At 39.3% G+C, this 27,075-nt stretch overlaps 2 protein-coding genes across 2 annotated transcripts; both read right to left on the bottom strand.

Annotated features, from left to right (window-relative positions):
• Nucleotides 1–89: 89 nt before the first annotated feature.
• Nucleotides 90–8,665, bottom strand: LOC119731277. Its single transcript, XM_038204411.1, has 4 exons — nucleotides 8,392–8,665; nucleotides 1,475–1,600; nucleotides 830–924; nucleotides 90–606 (listed from the first exon to the last, which is right to left on the bottom strand). Exons 1-4 carry the CDS (start codon nucleotides 8,543–8,545, stop codon nucleotides 250–252), a joined length of 732 nt encoding a protein of 243 aa, XP_038060339.1. The 5' UTR covers nucleotides 8,546–8,665; the 3' UTR covers nucleotides 90–249.
• Nucleotides 8,666–15,391: 6,726 nt separating this feature from the next.
• On the bottom strand, nucleotides 15,392–24,880 carry LOC119731066. Its single transcript, XM_038204077.1, has 4 exons — nucleotides 24,641–24,880; nucleotides 18,336–18,467; nucleotides 17,538–17,632; nucleotides 15,392–17,077 (listed from the first exon to the last, which is right to left on the bottom strand). Exons 1-4 carry the CDS (start codon nucleotides 24,792–24,794, stop codon nucleotides 16,721–16,723), a joined length of 738 nt encoding a protein of 245 aa, XP_038060005.1. The 5' UTR covers nucleotides 24,795–24,880; the 3' UTR covers nucleotides 15,392–16,720.
• Nucleotides 24,881–27,075: the final 2,195 nt, after the last annotated feature.

Below are 27,075 nucleotides of genomic sequence, written 5' to 3' on the forward strand. Positions count from 1 at the left end.
GCACTTTCACGGAAAAAGAATTATCATTTGTTAAATAGAAACAGAGATTTGGAACGTTCATTCTATTTCGCACAAAAACAAATGCTTCTTTTACAAATTCGTGTACACATTTTCCGAAATTGTCCGGGAAAACCTATATTAAAACAAAAAAAAATGGGAATGCCTGTCATGCGATGTCAAAATCACTTCCTTAGATGTTTGAGGAGATGTTCTGAATTTTGTTTTTTCAACTAGATCCTTTATGGGATTCTAAGGCTTATAACTATGTCCTTCAGGGAGATCTTTCTTTCCTGCGTGAGGGAAGAGTATATTTTCGGGGTCATCCCTGTACAGATCGGTATCCACACGCTCGAAGTAATCGGGAAACTTGAAGGCCTTCAACTGACTCAGGAAGCTCCTTGCAGCCTCCGAATCCTCTCCTACACCTTTCAGTTCCGCACGGAGGACGTACAGCAATCCAGGGCGCTTAGTGAACTTCTTGTATAGACCCAAGTGAGAGATACCGAGATCTTTGGGAGCTTTCTGAAGGATGAAGTTAGCGCCCGAAGATTCCATCCAGTCCTTCTCGAAGGTTTCCTGAAGCTTGGCATCGTTTTCATCCGCGGCCTAGACAAAATGTTTCACCAATACCGTTATAGTTATGCATCTAGGCAATATTTGGCAGTTGTATGGTCACAATAAGGAGATAACTAATTCTGAAATGTCACAAAGATCAAACATGCATCATGAGAATATGGAGCAAAGACATTTGACATGAGATGCCATTTGCTACATTGGTCATGCCCTTGTGTGTTATTTAAAGATAAAAATGGGGTACGGGTAAACTAACCTTGAATGATATTACGAAGAAGATGCCCTTGTCATCATTCGGCAGCCAGGGACCTAATGGCTTCCCAGTATTTGTTGCCACTTCAGTGAAGCCACCTGTCAGAAACGAATTGAAAGAAAGGACCTGTTTGTGGTAACTACTGCCATCTTCGTCTACTACTATAGGGCTATACATCATAAAATGTGTATGGGTATCATTTTCCATCAGACCATCACACTCACAGCATACCCTCTCTTTGCATCCTTCTTCCAAAGTTATGATAATTAACTGCTTGCCAATCAGTCCAATAATATAAAGGCTAACAGCCTAAGTTTATCAGACCTTCACCGAAATTATGGAATCATCTCATCGAAAGGTAGGCTTATCTGACGCGATTGCTGTTCAATGCATGCGACTATTTTTGGTTGTCTGTGATTATCTGTGATTTTTTTTTTTCAATAATCTATGATTGATTATTCCCACAATGATCTGTCAACGTGAATTTGAAACTTAGGGGGTCTTTACAATTGGAAAAGCCCGGGTTTTAAGCGCGGGTCAATGGTATTTTTTTAATGTCGATAAGCTAATTTTGTTAACTGACTATATCTCAAGTTAAAGACAATCTTTACTGTTAAGATCTGATCCGAACCATGTCTGAAGTTTTACCTGGGTAGTTCACGTGAATTGATGTTGTTTCCTTCATCAATCGTTTCCAAGTTTCCGATGGTTCGCCCTTAAAAAGCTCAAAATCTAGTCCGTCGAAAGCAGCAAAGTTCACGTACTTGAAGGTACCTGTAATGTTAAGATGAACAAAGCACCCAGGTAAATTGACTAAAAGATACAGAAGTTATCGTATGATAAAGCTGCATGAACGTCGCCTGGATTTTGTTCGGTTGGGGGCAAAGCACACACCATGAGTGAAGGTGGTGAATATAATGTCACGCTTTGGGCGCTGTTCCGTAATTTTGGTATACGGAGATCTGGCGGTGCCATCGAAGATGTTCAAAGCCTCAGATTTAATCAAAGGGTGACGATATGTGACATGATGTCATTATCTGGTGTTATATAATATCAGCTTAAAATGTCGTCACCGGCCGTCATAAATTATTTTTTCCCGGCCAATTTCCTGAAATGTTCATTCACTTCTGAAAATTGATCATTCATTTTCGTCTGAATTTGAATGCACGTCCTGAATCCCATTTCAATTCAACGAAAGTTCAATCGTCTTCATTGTCCGTGCATTCGGTTTTGAGAAACAGACGGCCAATTACGTTATCTGTGCATTCATTTACGCAAGCATACCTTTCCTAAATTGATTTCAGGTACAGCTAATTTGATTGACGGTTAATGAAAAAGGAACCCCTTATTGTATTTGGTGCCGATGGCATTCAACTAAAAGTGAAATAGAATGGTGAATGTTTGAAATCGCCCTCTAAAATCGAAAATGAAGTCTTGTTAACGGATCTGAATGGACATAAACGAAAGGTGCTGCTCAATGCTCTGGTAGCGAAAAGGAAACGAGGGTGCAGAGCGATTCTCAAATTCAGTCGAAAAGGAATGACCAATTTTCAGAAGTGAATGAACATTTTAGGAAATTGGCCAGGAAAATCTATACTAACGAGCATTGAAGTTGAACGTTTTGAAATATTAAAATGAAAATGAATAGGACTGCTGCAAACTGCTTTTTAACTGGATTGACCTCAATTATACAAATCTAAAAAGTTAATGCAGCCTGACGTTGCAAACTAAGCGTCAGGCCGCATTACTTTTTTTTAGATTTTGAAATACAGAGTGTATCAAAAAAAGGAAAGGAAACCCTGATGTAAAAGTAAATTATAAAACATCTTATAAATATTTCAAATAAGTTAAAGATAATTTGAAACGCCAAAATGTCCTCTGAGACGAGTGCGCTCGATGGTCTGCGTGTCTCTTTCACTTTTGAAAAAGGGGTGTGCAAAATCGTGATAAAAGAGATATCCTTTTTTTTAAATGAAATGTTTCAAAACACCTTCTCATTTCTACAAAGAAACGTTTCTTAAGCTTTTGTTGTATCCCAGATGTGAACATCAGTCTATCCACCATCCAAAAGAAAATTATAGAAAAGAATATGTTTTCGCTTCCTTGTATCATGCATAATTCGATATTCTGTGCACGACGTGTGGAAATGCACTTGCCGTGTAGTAGCATTGAACGTATACGTGGGTTATTCCAGAGGTTGCCAACCTGCGACATTTTGACCCAATATAGGAAAAAAATATTGACAGGGGATTCATTAATAATTTTCAGCATAACTTAAAGGTATTGACATTTCTAATTAATTGTAGCCACATTCCGACATTATTTACTCCAGATATGCCAAAATACCATGTCAAAACTCATTCACGGTTTCACGTATAACTGGAACACCAAATAAATTTTCTGATATTTTTGTGATAATTTATGCTCAATGTGGTGTGTTTATTTTAAAATGTATTTTTTTGTCTTACCCAGAATAACACATCAATTAATAATTACTGTGAAAATATCTTGATTAAACTAAAACAAAATAACAATTATGTGCATGATTGCGTATTGAGGACACCATTAATTTTGGTGTCCCATTTACACGTGAAACCGAGTAAATAGCCTAAATTAAAAAAATTCAAAGGATGCAATCTTTGTTATGATTTCACACTTATCAAGTTGGACATGTAATTAATGGTGATACATTTGGATATGCTAGTGAACCCAATAATCGTTTTATTCCCCAGAAACATTACACAAATTTGCCGTGTAAAAGGGACACCAAAAAGTGGGTCTTGTTTACACGTGAGACATTTGGGCTATTAACGCACTGTGAATCTCGCTCAACTAGTTATTAAATTATTGAAATATAAATAAATATAATAATAGTAATTTGGGAGGCTAATCATCCTTACTCACAGCTGGTATGCTGAATTGCGAAGGAAGCGGCTACAACGTGGTCGGGCCGCTGGCACGTGAATTTATAAGCAGTATTAAGTTGCTTTTACATAGTTAAGGGCAATTACACATATGTGCACATGGTAGTATTTGATTACATATAAGAACCAAACAATACACTTCACCAGCAGTTTTTAAAATGTCACAGCTTTGTAGTCCCTTTTACACCTGAAACCGTGAACTGATTAGGACATTAGTTAGGTGTTTCATCCTTTGCTACCAGACATTTAGGTACAAGTACTATAATTTGTGCAACTAAAATCGTTTGTATATATATATATTTCACTGTTGGTAATATTAGAAAAACAACTATCACAATGTAAAGTGGGACACCAAATTCATTGGCCCCACATTAATGGAATCATCCACGTACATACACGGTACAGGTTTTTGTATTTGTATGTATATGTACATGTACACTATACATGTACATGTACACACTAAATATAAGCTGTTCGCCCGCGTTAACCCGCCACCGCCCAAACGGTACAGGGCGCTGGGAAAGGGCTAGCTCCTAGTCCTGTAGCTTCCGCGTTAATTTGAAGGAAAAAAAAGGTTGACGCGCATGATTAAAATAGACGCGCGCGCTGACCAAAGACCGGGTATTTTTTTTGGCCTTATAGAATAAATATCGTCATACATCCAGAAGAAATTTGCCCTGGCTAGAGCCCTGTTGGCGTAAGGTAAGAGCAAACTCGCCCGCGATGTGCACGCGATCTCTGTCAATGACACAGTGGTTTAAAACCATATATGACCCAGACGTCATCAATTTTCTTGAATTTTTATCAAAAATATTATTGAAAACGAATTCAAATGCGATCATTTACCATGTAAAATCTGTTCTAAATTCATTAGTCCGTGCATCTTTGTCAAAACAACGCAGATCTTGCTATTTGGGAGTTTTACTCGCCGTTGATGAGTAGCGCCCTCTGTTGAGCAATATTGTACAGTGTGCTAACTATTTTCTTCAGTTCGAAACTTCGCGGATCTAGGACGACGTACGTTCATGGTACTATTTTGTGAGATTGCAAGTAAGACTAACCCATGTTTTTATTCAGTCTACCCAAATTAAGCAATAACTACTTATACATATACTGGAGAATGCTTATTTCCGAAGGAATGAAAGTACTTTTAATTTTTTTTTCCCTCGAAATTTGGGAAATAAAATCGATCCTCGTGTGGTTTTTTTTTTTTTTTTTTTTTTGGTTTTGGGGAAGAGAGAACAGACTAGGAATATCACAAAATATGTAAATTCTAGAAGTATTATTTTCTAGAAAGAAAAAAAACCAAAAGTACTGTGTAACTTACTTTATAAGCTTTATGCTGGGATAAGGAAGATAATCTGTTGCACAAAATTTACCTGACAAAAAAATGTTTCATAGACCGAGAAACTCATCCAATCACACCTTTCTTACTTGTCACTTTGCCGTGTTTTGTATTTGCTTCCATTCACTGTTTAATAATTTGATTTTAAGTAGGATTTTCTCAGTGTATTTGGGTCCGGATTATCAATAATAGTTTCCCAGACAACATTAGTGAAGTTAGTAGTAGTAGCCCGGTGTCCACGTTTTACTTTGAGATATGTCTTAAAAGGAAATCCACGTTTTGTAGCCTCGGGCAGTTTGTTTAAAAAAAAAAAGGAGCAAAAAACCGTAAAATTGAGATGAAAGACCTTTACACTTAAAGGACAGGCCAGGTTTTGCTGTAAGTAAAAGTCATACAGAATCATACTGAAAGCTTTCCCCCATTCCATAATGAAATAGAAAGGGCCTATTCTCAAATAAATTGTGTTACAATTATATGTACAGTCCAAAGTGGTACATGACTTTTGGAATAAAATTAGTTAACTGTCTGACACGTACAGTTAGTTTACGAAAATAATATTTTCTTTTCAATCTTTACAAGAAGGATTCGGATATTAGCTGCCTTACATGACATCGAAACCCTACAAAAAACCTGCCTGTGCGAAATTTCCACCTTTATGTCATGCCAAGGACGCTTAATAGCAATCGGATCGGAAAGGGAATTCCCCTCTTCATGGCTTGTCAACAGAGGGCGCTGTTTTTCTTGCTCAGTCGCTGCATTCCGATCACCAGGCCGGCGACAATGATCGATTTTTCAGAATGAAGGCTGTTTTGGGGGATTTTGGGGCTATTTTATTTTTGTAGCCAGATAGTCTGTCTAACAATTTATGAAGAAGAAGTGCAAAATACCCTGGCCGTTGGTGGCCGATTGAAAAAATGTGTAACGTTTTGGTTTGTTAATATTTTTCTTAAAATAGCGATTTATTCTTTATGTCTACGCTCATTTTACTGACCTTTTGCTATAGGTATCGATATAAATTATATATCAAATGAAAGAGTGATCAAGTGACTTCAGAAAAAAATAGTTTACAGAAAACAACAAATCAAGATCCTGGACACAGCAACCCCTTAAATTTCATGTAGCCAAATGTATATCTGTCATTGCTGAATATTGATGCTGGGTAATAAAATGTTAATTTCGAAGTGAAATTAGTGAATTAAACCTCAAAATAACTTGTTTTGAGATTTTAACCATCTCTTTAGACATGTCAGGTAAAAGCACTAACAAAAACTCGGGAAAAAAAATCGGGTGAAATGTCTGGGTCTTTACCACTGTGCATGAAGAAAGTGAGACACGTAACGTTGTTAATTGTCGTGTTTCTGTCGCCTCCCCCCCCCCCCCCCCCCATTACAGTCTTGTTGCTGGTCGTCCAGTATATATAGAACGACCTATTTGAGTGGATGCTTGCCGGATGTTACCAATTATTTTAGGGTCCATCGTTGACCTTAGTTCAATGAAATGCTTCATACATGTATATATAATTATTCACCACTAGGGTTGGTGTGATACGACAAATTAACGTTTGGGTGTTTTAGTGCAGGTTTAGCCGTACGTGCTAAATTAAGCCATCTAGTGATTCTGCAATTGTAAATAGACCTACAATGTACAACTTTGACCCAATTAAACGCACAAATTTAGCTCTGTGTGCAAGCCAATTAACAGCCATGCACACTCGATTGCACCGATATTGACCTTGCATATACCGCAAAAGTACAATAACACGGGGCCAAGGTTGGTAAACATAAAGGCCGATATTGATCGCTCCATTAAATGTATTAGGGGAGAACTAAGACTCGATATTTATCTGCGTGTCACGGAACAGGTGTTTCCTATTTAAAAAAAAAAAAAAAACCTTATAAAAGGAGCGAATAGTTAATAACTCCACGGTAATAATAAATTCTTCTTTTCTGTTACATGCTAGCCTCCCCGGCATTACAACAATCTCGCGCCATTTATCGGTCACTGTTCAGCGTGCAAATTCTAACCTAATTTCGAGTGGAACAGTCCTCAGCTGAAAGATGGGTAAAAAGTCAGAGGGCTCTTCGAAGTCAATCTCAAAAAGCCTAAAATGTATTCTTTCATAATCCCTTCAGTACGGAAGCTTGAATTGCCTTCCGCGATACCGCATTACCGTGATAATTTATCACAGAAATCCGGAATTCAAAGATAAATCCTTCCTCGATACCGCGTTACTGAGATAATTTATCGCAGAAATCCGGAATTCAAAGATAAATCCTTCCTCGATACCGCGTTACTGTGATAATTTATCACAGAAATCCGGAATTCAAAGATACGTATTCCTCGATACCGCGTTACCGTGATAATTTATCACAGAAATCCTGAATTCAAAGATACGTATTCCTCGATACCGCGTTACCGTGATAATTTATCACAGAAATCCTGAATTCAGAGATAATTCTTTCCTTGATACCGCGTTACCGCGATAACTTATCACAGAAATCCGGAATTCAAAGATAATTCCTTCCGCGATACCGCGTTACTGCGATAATTTATCACAGAAATCCGGAATTCCAAGATAATTCCTTCCTCGTTACCGATTTGTCTTTGAATTCCGGATTTCTGCGATAAGTTATCATGGTAACGCGGTATCGAGGAATAGGTATCTCTGAATTCCGGATTTCTGCGATAAATTATCACGGTAACGCGGTATCGAGGAAGGGATTATCTTTGAATTCCGGATGTCTGTGATAAGTTATCGCGGTAACGCGGTATCAAGGAAGGAATTATCTCTGAATTCAGGATTTCTGTGATAAATTATCACGGTAACGCGGTATCGAGGAATACGTATCTTTGAATTCTGGATTGCTGTGATACATTATCACAGTAACGCGGTATCGAGGAAGGATTTATCTTTGAATTCCGGATTTCTGTGATAAAATATCACGGTAACGTGGTATCGGGGAAGGATTTATCTTTGAATTCCGGATTTCTGCGATAAATTATCACGGTAACGCAGTATCGAGGAAGGATTTATCTTTGAATTCCGGATTTCTGTGATAAATTATCACGTTAACGCGGTATCGCGGAAGGCAATTCAAGCTTCCGTACTTCAGCCCCAATTAATACGATATTCCGTTAAAAATGTACATCATTTTGTTGGAACAAAACGGTGCTCGATTTTGTCAGCTTTGACCGTGTTATCTTTGTTGTAGCTAATCCAGGGGAGCAGTGGATGCACGCTATAAGTTTCATATATACAGATATGATTATGGCCAGATTGAACATACTAATCTCACCATCAGGGTTCAAGTTGCGATGGAGTTGAGTTACGATGAAGTCCTTGTTGTTCCTCACATAGTTGCCTGTTGCTAACCAATTCCCCAAGAATCCTGCTGGAGTGATCTTCTCAAAGAAGTTCCAGACGTAATAGAATTTCGCAGTGCCTGCCATTTGTGCCCTTCGTTGGAATAAAAATGAATGGTGCGTATCTACGTGTGTGATCGTGGAGTACTCACACGACACTGTTATTGCCTAGTCACTGTACAAACACGTACCATATACTAAAGTGAATATACACGGCGCCCAACCCTGGATTTCATGCTCAAGCAATTCATCATTGCCAGCAGGTTTGTTAATGAACTTTAGACCTAGTGGGTCAACTGGCAAAAAGAGCATATCTCGTTGCCATGACTATGCTCGTTACGCACCTACCCGGAGTAAGTTTTGTTTAAAGTTTCCGACTAAAGTAACGAATAAAGACAGTGTGCATTTTTTTTAATAGCACTTGCCCTCAAAGATTCCTAGTCATTTTTTAGTAAGTGGATGCCTCAAAAAGGACAGGACGATTACAGAGTTTGCAAAGAGAGCCTTGTGGGCAGATTTTGTCACTTAAATTAAGCGATTGAACATTTCTTCCATGACACAGAGGGAATTAATTAAGGCCTGTCAGTGAGGGTGTTCTGTGCGAGGGTGCTCTATCTGTGCGAGAATCTCTGTCCTTTGACTTTGTATGGCGATCTTACTCGTAGCCCGGCCATTATTATTACTATTTTTCATAACTTTGTTTACTGCTAAGAAGTATACATGTGTGTAATTGTTTTTCTGTAATAATTCGTCTATTTTTGTGTAATTGCATGCCTGATACAAGCCTTTCAAGGTTTTCTTTATATCTAGTTCAACACTTGTTTTATTTTCCGTTGCTGTCATGAATAGGAAATGTGTTTGATTTGAACACACCGATGAGTCCATCGCTCTGTATGCTGTTGCAATACAAAACTTGGCCAGCCCCTGTCAATTTGGGTCATTTCTGAACGACGCTTTGCGTGATCGCCTGATTTGTGGTCTCCGTAGTGAGTACCTTCAGAAACATTTTCTGACGAAGGACAGCCTCACTCTCAAAAAGCCCTGCATGTTAAGAAAACTATATAGAGACAGCCACCAAACATCTCCGCGAAATAAAATGAGCACGCAACACAGCAGCTGTTCAAGCAGTGCAACATAGACCACGACAGAATACGCCCAACACTCACTCCACCAAGCCCAATTACACCCGAAAGGCCAGGTGTCCCAATTGCGGGTACGACCCAAGTCATTCATCATACCCTGCTGCAGAAGGTCAGCAGGGCAAATCTGTCAACATGACATTTAAGTAAAGTTTGCTGATCCAAGCGTAAACAAATGCGAGCTGTGAGGTGTGAGTGCACCACATGAATCTAGCAACAGTATCCAGGCAGCAGCTGTGACACACCTCACGGCGCAAGACCAGCGTTAAGGACAAAACTATATCAACTTCATGCTTGACACTGTCAGTGGTAAACATGCTGCCATGACACGTTTACCGCTCCCTGAAGCTTCGTAACCCGATCTTGCAGTTCAGACATTCTGGAATTTGTATTCCTGTGGAGACATTTCTTTGTTCTCGTGTAGTAAAGTTTTCGAGTTTGAAATTGAAGTTTCAAAATGCTCTTATTTTAACCAGAATTAATTTCCTGGGCCGAAATTTGGACTAAATATCCCTTTTCTAAAACTCTTCCATTTGCGACTAATCAACCTACCTTGGAAATTCCTAGTTTTTGAGTAAAATCCATATATCTATTTCGTGAAATTCTTGTGGAGACGTATTCTACTATAGAAATGTTCTTGTGGAGACGTATACAATCTTTTGTTCCCTATTGTGTGCATGTCTCCGTAAGGTAGTAAATTCCAGCACAGGACTACAGCCCGTTTGTGTAGTTTCTTTGGCGGGAAAGTCAAACAGAGAGGAAAGAAGAGCCTATCCTGTGCAGTCAAGGGCAAGTAGCGGTACCATGTAGGCCTTACTGACTTTCCTTATTTTTGATGATGGTGTGACAGTTTTATGCAAAGATGCCTGTGTGTCCCTGAACACGGTGCAACGTGTATACACTTTGATCAATGACAGAAATGTTTGCGAGGGAACCGGATCACCTCACGGCCCACCAGTGAAGATAAAGCTGACCGACAATGCCACACCACACTGCGCCCATGCCCCTGGTCGCATCCCATTGCCCTTGCACCCAAAACTAAAGATTGAATTGCACAAACATGAAAAAAAGGAATCATGTCGCACATCACAGAGCCTACTGATCGGTGCGCCCCGATTGTGATCGCTCCCACGAAAAAAATTGAGAACATCAGGATCTGCGTGGACCTGCAAATGCTGAACAAAAGGGTGGGCCAGCGAGTAATTCACCAATCTACCTTGGAAGAAAATTGCCGGTGCCCAGTGTTCTCAATCCTTGATGCCAAGCATGGGTTTTGGCAAATTGCACTCCACCGTGACAGCCAAAAGCTAACCACATTCATCGCGCCGTTTAGCAGGTTCTGCTTCAGTCATTTTCCGTTGGCATAACGTACGTCAGCAACTGAGCTGTACCATGGCAGAGAATCATGAGTGATCTGCTAAGGACAAGTGCAAAATCGCACAAGAGCAGGTGAATTTCCTTGTTCATCGATTTGGCAAGGACGGAATTCTCCCTGACCCTGTAAAAGTAGACGTGATCCTGCAGATGTCACCACCTTAAACGAAGGAGGAAGTCAAACGTTTGATGGGGCTGGTCTATTGGCTTTCTCGCTTCATACTCCATGCAGCCTCCGTGGCAGCACCGTTCAACGACCTGATGAAAGGCGACACAAAAGTCAATGGACTTGTGGCCCAGCACAACGCACCGCGTTTCGACAACTCAAGACTTTGCTCACTACAGCCCCAAGTCGCTTGCATACTACGACCCAACAAAGCCAACAATGGTCAGTGCTGATGCCAGCAGTTATGGCATCGGTGGTTCCAATAAACAACTCTGGCCGTACATAGCACAGGGCCCACTTTTTCATCGATTTGTTTACGCGTTTGAAAATAAAAAATAACGGTATCCCTGACGGTCTGATGAGTGGTGAATACAGTCAGCTACGAAACACTGTCCCATTTTCCAGTCTTATTTAGTCTTAATGTATAAGAAATCTCAACTACAAAATGTTTACCTAAATCTCCCATATGTTTTGCACGGTGAAAACTGGGAACCAGACGTTGTTTGGAACGATCGCTATCCGGTTCGCGATTTTTTTTTTTACACAACTATATGGGGTACTTTGTGCGCTTTTCCTATGGAGCATGGTTAACATTACCAGGCTTGAGTAGAGGCTACTATTTTTCAACTTGGTACGGATTTCGGACTTTATTTCCCTTTAAAAAAAAAAATCCTCCAGAGCCTCCGATCAGAAAAGAAAAACAAAATTGCTTCTATACAATCCGACTGAGAAATAACGTTTCTAAGATAAAACTTTAGATTGTTGAAAAAAAGAGCAAAATCTGATTAGTGCAGAGCAGGCAATGGAGCACTACAGGATTGTAGGGCGCCGCTACGCGGCGCTCAACAATCCTGTTACCTTGATTCAAGTCGCCTGAAAAATGGGTACCCTGTATTATTGTGTAAATAAAAAATTCGCATCCGGTTCGTTACTAAAAACGTCATACACGCGCGCACACCACAGATTACTCGCACCCATTGGATAAACGCTCGAGTTGCGTTAACTTCCGGTTCCATTCGTGCTTTGCTACACCGTGTGGAGTACGCATGGTTGAATTGAGATGACGTCACACTCATGAACCGGATAGGAGACGACCCCGCGTGACGTCACACTTCTACGGCGTATTGCTCCCGAAGCCTGACACGTGCAGAGCAGCGTTATGCGCAGATCGCAAAGGAACTACTGTCTGCTGTCTGGTCATGTGAGCGATTCTACACCTATATCCGGGGTCTACGAGTGACGCTCCAGACAGACTTCAAACCCCTTGTGTCCTCCATAAGAACTTGTGTGAGCCCCCCTGTGTTGCCAATAACTACTGATGAGACTGATGAAGTACAAGCGATGCACTCTCACGAGCCCCTGGCCCTCTCCAGCATGACAAATCGGCAGCCAGGTGAAGATTTGGAAAGCGAGATTGAAGCCCATGTACACCTGATTACTACCCAGTGTCCTGCATCTGATGCAAAGCTGGTCAAAACAGCTTCAGAGACGAGCCACGCCCATACCACTTCCGTCAACGATGGATGGCCGAAGTTCCAGAAAGATGTTGAGCCAGAGCTGAGACGGTTCTGGGATGACCAGGACAAGATCAGCCTTTATAGTAGGTGGTTTTGTCACATGTTAATAATACCGCATTGTGATACCACGGAGCATGAGACAACACATATTGTTGAGAATCCATTAGGGTTATCATGGCATCTCAAAAAGCCGACTCCGATCGCCTATGAAACTGTGTGGTGGCCTGGTATGAGTACCGACATATAGCCCCTACAGTGTCCAGTCTTACCCGCTTTGCTAGGAAATGCAACCATCACCTTCATGACTACACAACTATTACAGAGTCCACGGCAGCAAATTACCTTCGACCTAGTTAATGCGAAGGGGAGAGTGTATCTCGTGTTGGTAGACTACTACATGCATTCCCAATGGCTAGATAATGACATTGGCAAGTGGTAGTGACTGACAACAGTCCACATTTTAAGGTGAATTTGACCAATTTGCTCTTGGGTACATCTTCCGACACATTACCTCAAGGCTGCGCATTACCCACAGGCCAACGGGCAAGTAAAGAAGACTGTACATTTTGCCAAGAGACTGTTATAAAGCTAGGATGATCCAGTCCGTGCCCTTATGATGTACCGGTCTACTCCTTTGCCTAGCCTTGGCCAGAGCCCAGCAAGTCTTCTAATTGGGAGGGAGATACGCACAACACTTCCAATCCTGCCTCGCAATCTCCAGCCTAGAAGATCAATTTTGACAATTAAGCTAAAGGCTTCTGTGAAAAAGCGCAAATTAAAGTGGTAAGGGCACATTTCATCACGCTCATCAGAACTTGCGAAGACAATCCTGCAAGGCACTGTACAAGGAGGAAGAAAGAGAGGCAGGAAGAGAAAGAGGTGGGAGGACAACATCTCGGAGTGGACAGGCCCTGACGCTGAGTGACTCCCTCAGAAATCTGAGGATCAAGAGGAACGCAGGGAGCTGGTTGCCAAGTCTTCAAGGGGTGTCCCCGCTGTCAAGACAGACTACGGGATAGGTAACAGGTAATTAGGCTGCAGTCAATTTGAACAAGATTAGGAGCAAACGAAACTCCAACTTGCGCCATGCAAGAGGGCTGGAAGTTTTGAAACCCGGTACCGGAGACAAGGTTAAGATCCGAACGAAAGGACAGTTGAGCCCAGAAGGTGAAGTTGTACGCCATGCTGGTACTCCGCACCGAGTACCGTCGAAACAGACGTCACATCATCCTGCTGTCCAAACCATCACCAGATCCCATCCTCGACATCCGAACATGCAAGGAGACGACGGATCCCCAACGCTCGAACCACTCGAGTGGCCAGAGTACCAGCTTGGCATCAGGACTACATCGTGTCTCCAAACTAGATTTGTCGCTTAGTTAAAATTAATTGAACAATAATTAGTGTTTTGATATCTACCCGATCAATCAGAATCAATCAGAGAAAAAGAGAACCAACACAAAGACTCGCAATTTCAGTTTGCTTTTATTGGACACTGAACTACAATAACATGTTTATTCTGCAAGAAACCTAATCTAATGTAAACACTAAGCTGAACAAAAGCAACTCTATTTCAGTGCGGAAACTCTTTCATTCTTCAAACTGAAAGCACTTAGCTCTTCAAATGATTCCCTTTAATTGTTAACCAGTATTTCCTTTTAGAAAATGGGGAGATGTCATGAACTGCACGTTCTGTATCTACATGCATGTATGAATACACTGTGTACAAACATGGCGGCCCGCATGGCGAACACAAACATTCGCACAAACATTGTCCTTTCTCATTAACCTAAAATCCAGTATTATAACAGTTATAGTTTTGCTCTGATTACCAGAGGACGTGTTGAAGCCAGTAGAGGTGAATTAAGTTGTGTTCTGTGCACCAAGCGTTCAGTCTGATTTGTTTGTTGTTTTGCCGCAATTTTAGACAAACACCAGGGAATGTACTTGCTACATTACAATGGAAAATTTTATATCACTGAAAACATTAAGGCTTTTCCTAAAATATTCCATGGAAGTAGTATGCCTTCATTATTATACTCCACATTATAATCGCTGCAATAATAAACAAAACTAGAGGTTGTAGGAACAACCACACGGTGTTGGGCTATTAATAACCGCAAACTTCGCCACACACATCAACTCGAAAGGCATGTTTGACTTTGTCAACATGCCGCTAGAGGGCATTCTAACATTTTATGACGTCACCTGTAATATTTTTGTAAAGTACAGCCTAGGCAAACACTCACATGTTGACAGCAAGTTCACATCTGTTGCCAATTTCAAATTAAAAGGCACTTCCGGTTTATGCATGTTTGGCTTTTTAAAACATGCCGCTAGAGGACGCTTTAACATTTTATGACGTCACCTGTAATTTTTTGTAAAGTACAGTCTAGACCGTGAGAGACTCACATCGTTGTAAGCAAGTTCACGTCTGTTGCTAATTTCAAATTATAAGGCACTTCCGGTTTCGACCGGAAGGAAGGGTCATGTGATTTTGCACTTATACCAAAAATGAAGATCCTGATATATTCTATCGATTGCCATAAAAAAACAAAATCAAATCTCTGATTTTCAAAGATTAAATCTAGAAATCTGTACTTGCTTGTAATATGATACTTGATGACGTCATCGTGACGGCATTACCAGAAAGCTCAATAGCTATGTTAACTGTGCTATATATAGCCAAATCTTGATTATATCTCTCGAGGTTGATTTTTTTGAAATTTTTAATGGTTTAAAGGGCGTTTTATTATAACTTCCGGTCCGATGACGTCATTATTTTTTTTCGAAAACAGGTCTTGTCTGCATTAAGACAATTGAAGCGATTATCACAAACTTCGCCACAAACATCAAATGATTATTCATTTAAACATTTTTCAACCTGCCGCTAGAGGGCGCTCTAACATTTTATGATGTCACGGGTAATTTTATTGGAAAGGTCAACATAGCCAAAGACTAACATCGTTGAAAGCAAGTTCACATCTTTTTCCACTTTAGAATTAAAAATCACTTCCAGTTTGGACTGGAAGGAAGGGTTACGTGATTTTGCACGCGCAAGATAAAATGAAGATCATGTATTATCATATCGATTCCCGTGAAACTCAAGTTCCGATTTCTCACGGGTGATTTCTCATTGATTTTCAAAGATTAAATTTGTAAATCTTTCAAGATGTGCATTCGTGTATTGACAATTGAAGTTCACATATGTTTCATTTTGACAAACAGTTCTGGAGGAGAATTTGCTGAGAAGAATAAAAATATGAAGAATAGTAAATTCTTACAATAACAATAAGTGTTGGGCTGAAGGCCCAACACCTAATTATTCTGTGTTATGCTTAAAGCGACAACAAATACTATAATGCCCATTAACTTCAAATATTTCCTTAGGATTGGTTTATCGATAAAGGGAAAAAGTTTCTTTCCAATAGGCATTCACTCATCACCAAAATCTAATCAAGGTTTCGACATTTATGAACACAACGTTGCCATACTTTTTTTTTTACTTCGTTTCGCGAACGAGTCTTTTTCCATTATGCATTAATATGACTGACAAGCTTAAAATAGGACGACCTAATTTAATTTACCGCTAAAGCTTTTCATCAGTTTACATAAATCATCCTAGTTCAGACAGCTATAACCCTGTAAACGAAGAAAGCAGCCGTTTTACGAATACATTAAAAATAGAAATCAGGCTTTCCACTTGAAAAATAAAATATTTTCTACATCATAGTCGAACTATTTCAAGTGGGGACTCATAAAAACTCTAAACTAAAAATAAACTGAGGATGCAGTTTTGTCAAATTCCTTTAACTCTTTGTATTTCAAACTCTTTGTACTGTCAAACATGCTTTTTTATATTATACTAGGCAAACGCGCATTTGTTTTGCTTAAAATTCCGCCAAATACGTCATGTTAAAATGTATACTACACACAAAGACAGATTTGCACCTACAACTATATAAAAAGATAGTATGCAGTCATCCGACGTCAAAATCACTTCATAAGATTTTTTAAGAGATGTTCTAGATTTTATTTTTCAACTAGATCCTAATTTAATGGAATTCTAAGGCTTATAACTATATCCTTCAGGGAGATCTTTCTTTCCTGCTTCGGGGAAGACGATATGATCGGGGTCAGCCCTGTACAGATCAGTATCCACACGCTCGAAGTAATCGGGAAACTTGAAGGCCTTCAACTGACTTAGGAAGCTCCTTGCAGCCTCCGAATCCTCTCCAACACCTTCCAGCTCTGCACGGAGGACGTACTTCAATCCTGGACGCGCAGTAAATTTCTTATATAGACCCAAGTGAGAGATACCGAGATCTTTGGGAGCTTTCTGAATGATGAAGTTAGCGCCCGAAGATTCCATCCAGTCCTTCTCGAAGGTTTCCTGAAGCTTGGCATCGTTTTCATCAGCGGCCTGGACAAAAACGTTTAGCCAATACCATTATAGTTATGCAAAGGCAAAAGCATTGCATCATTCACCTGCTTTACTGCTTCCAGTCATACCATAACCTCCCTTCACCGTTGGAATCCCTTCAGAATAATGACGACGGGCAGAGCTTAATGCCTGAAAAGTTGGGTTTCCCCCGGTTTTCTTCTTTTTGGGGGCAGAACCTCACAAACCCACAAAAGAAATTTGTCACATGGTGCTACCGTTAACCCAAGTTATGGCCACCTTCGCATCGCAAACCTTCAACCCTTATCTGGGCAATAATTGACAGTTTTATGGTTCCAGTATTTGGAGAGGACCTATACTGAAATGTCATGAGATCAAGCTTGCATCACTATGGAACACAAAGACATTTGGAATGATATGGCTTTTCTTTGTTACATTGGTTAGGCCAATAATTTAGCAATAGAACACGAGTAAAACTCACTTTGAATGATGTGACGATGAAGACGCCCTTGTCATCTTTCGGCAGCCAGGGACCTAATGGTTTCCCAGTATTTGTTGCAATTTCAGTGTAGCCACCTTTAAGAAACGAATTGAAAGAAACTGAGTTAAACTCGAAACTGAACTTGAGCAGCTCAATGATGTCTGTTCACTGGTCAATATTGAAGTATTACCTCATGATTCAATTCAAATAAATTCAATTACATTACATTCTTTTGTGTTTTTAAGGAGAATTGTCTTATTGAATTCAACCAAACGATTGATAAATAATTAAAATAAATGTATTTCAATCAATGGACAAAATAAATAGAAATATTAGCAAAATATTATTACCATAACAACTTTATATAAGGTATCAAAATAACGAAAGCAAAAGGCAATAAAGTGAAGACTATTAGGTATTTGCTTGGCAGATGAGTGTGAGAAGGTATGGGAAATGAATAAAGTTGGACTGATGAAAATAAAGATGTTGGCACCGATGCCGATAATTAAAAAGTCGTTTGGAATATGAGACTTTGCCTTCAGTAATCTATGATTGCTTAGTTTCACAATGATCTGTCAGCGTGAATTGCACTTTTGGGGCCTTTAAAATTGTAAAAACCCGGGTTTTAGGCGGGGGTCAAGGAGATGTGCAGGATTTTCCTCTTCATGACAACAATATTGTGATTATATTTTAATGAATAACGAGTGGATAAGTTAATTGTGGTAAATGACTACTCTCGAGTTAAAGCCAATCTTTACTGTTATGATCTGAAATGAACCGTGTCTGGAGTCTTAATACCTGGGTAGGCCACTTGTATAATTGCTGATGCTTCCTTCGTCATTTTTATCCAGGTCTCTGATGGTTTGCCCTGCTGAAAGGCCTCAAAGGTGAGTCCGTCGAATGCAGCATGGTTTATGTACTTGAAGGCACCTGTGCAGTTAAGATGGACAAGGTACGCAATTAGGTTGACTGAATGATATATATCACCTACCCTATAATAACATTTGGGCATCGCCAGCTGCAGGATTTTGTTCGGGGAGGGGAGATGGGGCGAAGCACGCCCAGTAGCGACGGTGGTGAACATCATTCACGCTTGGGGGCACTGTTCCATAACTACATGTATACGAAGATCTGGAGGTTTCAACAAAGATGTTGAAATCCCGAGATAAATTTGTGCTGTTCGAGATAAAACAATGCTGGTAGAACTATCCTGGGCCTCCCTCGATATCCCCCATAGACATTCTTTTACCTACTCTTGGATGGCAATCTCTAAGGACAAATAATAAATAAATAAATAAATAAATAAATGCCTAAAAGTGCCTAAAAACTTTTTTCACGGTATTATGCTAGTGAGCTTACTGTACAGGAACATGTAATGATGTACGGATTCAGAGATGGTGTGAACAATTTCCCCCCATTCTTTTCACTTGGCATCATGTGTATTATTGTTTATGGCTTATTCTCAACAGGATTGTTTAAAGTTAAACAAATATATTTTTGTAATTAATTATTAAACTAATTAATTAAATGTTAAATGACTGTATATTGCTTTTTTAAGAATTTCCGTATTTGTCTGTTTAGTATACAGCTTATTAAATGTAATGTAAAGCGTTTTTTTGTTTAAAAATTGAAGGAGATCACATAAATATTCTATTCATGTTATGAGCAATGGGTTATACTTTGAACATTATTTATTCATAATAAATAATAAAAATAAAATGCGGATTTATTTTTCAAGGCAAAACCCTTGAAGCTGGTTTCCATATTTGATCATCAGGAAAGTTGTAGACTTTTGAGCAATCGCCCCTATATAACATAACTATTGTACTCTCTAAAATAATTATTGATAAGCATTGCTCAATCTAGATATGTTACCCTCTTCACTGACAGATCTACTTTACCAACCCCCCAACCCCCTTTTTATTGATTTATTCGTTCATTCTTTCATTCCTTTTTTAAAATTCATGTCTCGGTGTATTCTTCTTTTTTAACATCAATGGAAATCCAGCTCACATTTTACACCCGATGTCCTATAAGCCAACATTGTTCCCATACCTAAGCAAATTCCCACCTACTTTACATAAACTGAGGCCCATATTTTTACCCCACTGCTGGCAAAATTCGTAAATGGGTCATGAACTCCATCCAACTTAATGTCGATAAAAGGCAATATGGCAATCAGCAAGGAATATCCACTACTCATTGCCTGGTTGATATTAATCACAGCGAAGTCTCTGATGCTTGCATTCCAAATAACGTTTACAGTACTCTTGATCTGTTACACGGTACCCTGTGGAGACATGGGTACAATAGGGAACGTCTCCACAACGTTATCACGAAATGGATATATGGATTTTACTCAAAAACTAGGCATTTCCTAGGTGTGTTGATCCGTCGCAAATTGAAGTACTTTATGTTAGGGATATTAAGTCCGAATTTCAGCCCAGGAAATTAATTCTGGTTAAAATAGGAGCATTTTGAAACTACATTTTCAAACTCGAAAACTTTAGTACACGAGAACAAAGAAATGACTCCACAAGGATACAAATTCCAGTATGGGCCCGGTGTGCTAACAAAGTTTACTAAAGCCTTTGAAATGGTGAATTATGAAAATGCTATTGACAGTTGAACTTCTGTAGTAAGGTGTATCACCAGCTATTGTGCAATGGATTGCTAGTTATTTATGCGGTCGTCGACAAAGGGTCAGGTACAAACAAACATTTTTTGATTGGCATACTCATTCTGGGTTGTATTTTTTGTGCTTACACCCTCTGTGGTTTTTACCTCATCTATTCTTCAGTGGATATTGTTTGATGTAAACTGTCTTGAAATTCAGCCTGTGGGCATAAGCAGTGTTTCAATGAACCACAATATAAAAATAACAAGTCATCTTTGGCTCAAGAACCTTCTTGCTATAGTCTTTTCATGCTAGACTTTAGTTAGCCGTTTCCTTTCTTTCTCTTTGGCTAAGACTCAAGAGAGCCGCTTTCGTAGATGTTTTATTATGTCTTCCGTACTATTAGTGTCACACATCTTTAGTATTCCTTCCGCAGTGATGTTAAAGTGCAGCGCACTGTTACACTTTACCAGACTAGCTGTCGTTTAAACTTGTCTGCTGGCCACGGTCTCAAACTTCAATCTTTTTTCATAACCTCGATAACGGCCTTAACTAACAGCTGCCCATTGCAATTGTCATCATCCTCGATGATAGGTCTCTTGTTGAGCGTAATAGTGGATGACACGCTTAAGGCTATAAAGGCCAGACGGAAGTCATCTTTATGTGACCTGTACTTGTTCATTTACCTGTTCATTTACATATAAAAAACATGGCTTCATACAAAAACATAAAAAGGCCGCCAACCCTCTTTCTTTCGCATGTTGTTTTTCCAGGAAAATCTAATGCACCTTGAACATCTGTAAAGAATTGGCCGTCTGAAACTCGAGTATTTCATTCGAAAGTTCAGGTAAAATTTTGTTTAATTCCTTTCTCAAATAGATCGATTTATCAAGATCGTGTGTCACGTACGGCTCGGATGCACATTGTAGTCGCAGGCTAGTCTCTCAATGACAAGACTTCACGTAGATTTTAACTTGCAACTAACGAGCTATATGAGTGTGGCCGCAATGTTATGGGTGCCGACCAATAAATGAACCGCCATAAGCCCCAGTGATAAATCCCCAAATCACATAAAAAAACTCACAACTCTCTAAGGTTTTTGAAACACACATCACATAAAATCGTAATTCGTCATCTTTCATTTTTTGTTATTTTTGGGGGTAACTCCATTGGGGAAATTCTTCCTTCTTGAAGAAATCTCTATCCAAAGATGATCACTGCACTAAACGTAGTCAGGAAGCCCATCGCCATCTTGAAAAATGATGCCTACGTTACATTGCAAAATAGAGCAATTTTAGAGCCCAATTTCAACAAAATGTCACATACATATACAAGCTTGCAGTACAGTTCACGGCTTCCGACCTCTGTTTTATACAAACTGTCACGTTCATGGCCCACAAAAGCTCAAATAGAGAACATTGAGGGCATGCAAATCGTTTGCAAGTTTGGCCTATTTGCTGACATGCACATTTTAACATACCTGAAATCTTGCTATATTTCCCCCAGACTACTTTGAAGGCAAGATGAAGGATCCATATACATGTAGCTGATTCAATTACTCAAAACTCAAAACTTTAAAAGATTATCTTTTGCTCAAATTGGTATTAGTGGTCAGAAATTGCCTCGCAGATCACACCACAGAAATTGCTTTTCTATAACTGCATGTCTCCCAAACTATATCCCCTATTTACATTTAACTCCCCACATTTCATCCCCAACACTACGCCCTACCCGATCTATGATCGGGTAAATCAGCTTGTTTCCATATAAATACCCTAGTAAATTGCATGCGCCCGGCCCAGCTGTGCGCTGAAGTTAAGAACGTCCCCATGGCGTTAATTGAGTTCCAGCACCTCTCTCTCCCCCACCCCCACAAATTTTGAATTTGCTGCATTAATCATCGGATTGCCTCTCTGCCGCCGAAAATTTAGGTTAAAAAATGTGCCCTTGATGCCCTCTTTAAAATGCTGGTTCCCCCAGAACCCGCCCATTAAAAACCCACCGTCGCGGCGTGCATGCGCGCCTCCGTTTTGGAAAGTCCAAAGTGCATGCAGTGTTTCCGCACTGTGTGTACATGTAGTGTTGCGATTTTGTGCTGCACTCATACAGGTACATATATATATATGCAAATGTTGGCCTTGCCTCTCGTTTCGCACTGTATATGTAGTGTTGCAATTTTGTATTGCACTCATCCAGGTACATATATATGCAAATTTTGGCCTTGCCGCTCGTCTCTCTTTGGGCATTGTGCTATTGCACACAAAACCCTGAAAGTCCAGGACTGGGTTTTTTTGTGTCTCATTGACTAGAAACATCGAGTCCGCATCCCGGCAACACAGTTCGGTCAATTTAAGTTAAGACCTAGAATAAATTGAAATAGAAATCATCCAAGCGTCAAATAACTTCAAATAAATACACAAACATGTAAAAAGTCAAATTGTTTCTATGGAGTGGAAGGGTTTTTTGGTTTGTTTGTTTGTTTGTTTGTTTGTTTGTTTGTTTGGTTTGGTTTTTTTTTTTCATTTTAAAAGATAAAAACAATTGGGACATTTTGTCCTCAAACAGTTCGTCTGGTGACTTGCTTCGATTTACATGCCTATTATATATAATAAGCTATTTAATGTTTAGGATTCATGACCACATGCGAGAGCAGCACACTGTTCAAGTCATAACAGGGCACTACGGATAGAGTGGAAGATTTTCCGCCTAAAGTGCACAATAACTGAGTTCACAGTCGACATACGATTAAGATGTCTAAAAATCATTTTGATCATACACAGATGTAAAACAGTCAGACAGTGCATGCATTGACCGTTTTGAAAGTAAAGCGAACAATCTTCATTTAAAGATTATTGATTGAGCGCCTGAAAATGATGTGATGGATTTGGTCAATAAAGAAAATTCAGGAAATGCTGGGCTCAGGTTGTGATGCTTAAACAGTACATTAATTGTGTATAGTGAAATGCGCTACTCCAGAGAAGTATAGGCCTACTTGAGTCCCAACTACTAATGACTATTTTGATTAAACCAATCTCGCGTTGTTATTACTTAAAACAAATTATTTCAATGGCATGGTGCGGCCCCCCCCCCCCCGGGCAACGGCTTGGATCTGGGGGCGCATTAATCATTTGTAGAGGTATATAATACACTGTCACACTGCCTAATTTCTTTTCTTTAAAACCAAGAATTCAGCTGAATTTTCACTCGAAGATTTTATTTAATCCCACTTATTTGTCTTTATTAAGGTTTTTTGGAGTGAACATTATTTTTTTTGACAATTTATATGTTATTTATAAGTAAGGCCAATGACATAAATTCCTTACGAAAGGAACACACGAATCTCTGATTGGATCTGGGGGCACGTTTATTATTTGTAGAGGTATATAATACACTTGTCACACTGCCTAATTTCTTTTCTCTATCAAGCCAAGAATTCAGCTGAAGTTTCACTCCAAGAATTTAATCCCACTAATTTGTCTTTATTAAGGTTTTTTTTTTTATTGAACATTAATTTATTTTGACAATTATATATTTTATTTATAAGTTATGCCAATGACCTAAATTCCTTACAAAAGGAACACACTCGTGAATCTCTGATTCGGATACTTTCCCCAATATTTAAAATCGGAATCGCCTATTCGCGCAGACACCTGAAAATTTACTTTAAATTGTTCTCTTTATATATATATATCATTTCCCGCTCTTGTTTGAAGTAGACCTGTTTATGCATTTCCCCGAAACAAATGGTTTATTGAGTACAAAGTGATTTATTTGACCAATAAATAATTCAGGCAGTTAAAAAAAACTCAAGTTTCTTGATTTGTTTCAAGAAAATATCTTATAGTATTGCGCGGCAGTGTAAATTACCATAAATTTTAATAATTGATGGGCGTATACAAAAGTCATCTGATCTGCTGTGATCAGTCGTGTCCCGCGAAGTCTCATACGTGATGTGAACTGCTTTTCTAACGGGTAACGGACGCAAAAGAAAACATAACCCCCCCCCCCATACGGCTGTTTACGTATGCTGAGAAATAAGTAGCGAACAAGTAAATAAAAGCAATTTTCCACTCCTTTGGTGAAATTAGATTTTTAGTATCAATCATGCTAGATAGTGACATTTCCTTAGCATGATAGCATTAAAATAAATTCATATATATTGAAATGTGTTCTAGGTCAGGTCACGTTTTGTTCTAAATACTGACCGGACTAACATGCATGGGAAAATTCCATACCAGGACATTACTTAACAACCTGTGCACAAACCCTGAGACTAGTCTGTCTGGTTTTCCGAGTACATGCGAATGCTTCAATATTTTCCCCGCTAAATTTGACTATTAAGGATATGTTATCGCTTTCTGATGATTGATAGGTCTTTACAGGGAAAAATGATGGCCATGTACGGAAGTCCTTCCCATGCATGCACATATTAGCCTATGGCTGTATGCGATCATGATTAGATTGAACATAGTTACTATTATCTTACCGTTAGGGTTCAAGTTGCGATGGAGTTGGGTTGAGATGTAGTCCTTGTTTCTCTGCACATACTTGCCTGCTTGTAACCAAGCGCCTACGAATCCAGCCGGTTCGATCTTCTCGAAGAAGTTCCAAATGTAATACAGTTTTGCAGTGCCTGCCATTTTTGCCGTGCGCGGGAATCGAAATAAAAAGTGCCTACGTGCAGTCGTAAAGTGCAGTGGTGCGAGATGAATGGTGTCTAGGAATAGAGGTCGTGACCCGCGACGATACTATAGTCCAGTCATGGTCATTGAATAAAACAGGTGCCATGTACACGTACATGCATGTACAAGTACACGGTGAATTCTGCAACCCTGGATTTCCCGCTCAAACAATACTTCATGCGTATTGTGTACTTTTCGGATTTCGTATTTCTGTACCAGAGCTTAAAGTTCGAAAATTTTGGATACTGTGTTCGAGGTTCAAATCCCTTAAAATATCTAAGTTTTTGATTCTTTACTAAGACTTTTTCAAAGGTCTGCATGGTGGAAGGAAAACAAAACTGATGTCTTACCCAGTTTACTGTTTCCGAGAATGAAAGACGAAAAACACACGACGGTTGCAAGAATAACACATAAACGCCCAGTTTTTATTCTACGTTTAAATGCTCTTTATACTAATGCCCTTTTATACTACCTTAATTGCCACTGAAAACAACTGGAAGAAATACATGTAAGTAACAGATCATGAATTTGGTCGGGGGACATGTCTGTGCATTCATCAAGAGAAGTATCATGTTCAAGTCTTTCCTTAGCTAGTTTGCAGGCCTCGCATGTGGGGACAAAATTAGTGAAGAGTAAGACGACGTCAAAACTGACAAGCAAGTCGGTGGGTTGGTCAGGGAGGCCAAAAACGAGGTAAAAGACAAACTTTATTCTGATTCATACCGCCCACTCCCCAAGAACCCCATCCACGCCAACTTCACACCATAAATCGCGGAGAATTGTTGTCCGGAAAAAAAGAAAGACACTTACTCAGATTTATCAGAACGGTGTCAAACAGAAATTGGGTTGTCCACTCAAATTACTCGCACAAATTACAGAGTTCCTCATAAATTTTCAAAAATGGTAAAGAAATCTATGATTATTACATAACTGGTAAATTTTTATTACATTACTGGTCGCTTTTTTTTATCCATTACTGGTCAACTTTTATTACATTACTGTTCGCTTCATTTATTACATTACTGGCAGAAATTATTAAATTACTGGTCGGTATTACATAACTGGTCCATCAGTACATTACTGGTCGGTATTACATTATTGGTCCATCATTACATTACTGGTCGTAGCAGCTCTGTCTGATCCACACAGAGCTCCTACCATGTACACGTAGATTTTAGTCTGTTCCCTAGACCTGACAATTATTCACGATGCTCTAGTCTAAATTGTAGGTCAGGCAGCCTCCGTGGCTAAAAATAAACATGACGACATTGACGGCCCTTTTTTAAAAACCCGGCTTCGTTTCCGATTTCGCTTTATCACTTATAGCTTTTAATGTTACGATCAAATTTTTAAATAAATCACTTGCTTCATAATACAATTATGATAATACAGTTTAATACAGTGTAAGAGAACATTGACTAATGTTGACCTGGAATCTTCAAAGTTAGGCACCCAAATAGAACTGTTAGCAGGTGGAGCCGAATGAAGACCACGCCGAGTTTTGGAAATTGCCCGTAACGGTCGTCCAATTCAAAATTGTACATGACGCAGCAAAAAGTTCGCCCCTCATATACGATCCGAGTACAAAATCGTCGTTGAAATTAAAGTTTTCTAAATAAAAGCAATGAATATTAATTATCAACTCGTTTTTGTAAAGTTTTTAATAAGCAATAAGCAGTACTCGGAAATACTCGGGCGCTTATCCGATTGTCGACGAAACGAATTCTGCAAACTTCGGACATTTTCGGAAAAAGGAGGAATTCCTTCCGTTTTAGTCACGTGACGTTATTTGTAATACAATGTATTACTGACGGCTGCCTGACCTAAGATTCATCAGGAATAGTCAGAATCTTTTGGTCTGGGAACCAGACTATAGATTATTGAGCTGGCCGCTCACTTGCCATAAACTTCTGTCTGTACTCAGGGTTCGAAATTAGCGGTAGCCCGCTAGCCAAATGCTAGTAAACAGTGGCAGGCTGGTCAAACTATTCCTTAAGTAGCCCGGCTGGCGAATCAAAAAATATTGGGATACTGCAAAGATGAAAGGATAGAAAGAAATATAAATGAAAATTCTGAAAGCAAACTTGTATCAGTTTGGGTATAATTTGATCAACTGTTTTAAAGGGTTAAATTATTAGATCTGTTTATTGAAAACACTGACAAAATTCCCTCAGAATAGACTAGAAATCAGTAGGAAATGGGTGAAAACGAATTTTACTTACAACATATTTTCGTTCCA

This window comes from Patiria miniata, unplaced genomic scaffold (assembly GCF_015706575.1).
Source record: "Patiria miniata isolate m_02_andy unplaced genomic scaffold, ASM1570657v1 HiC_scaffold_23, whole genome shotgun sequence".
Classification (NCBI taxonomy): Eukaryota; Metazoa; Echinodermata; class Asteroidea; order Valvatida; family Asterinidae; genus Patiria; species Patiria miniata.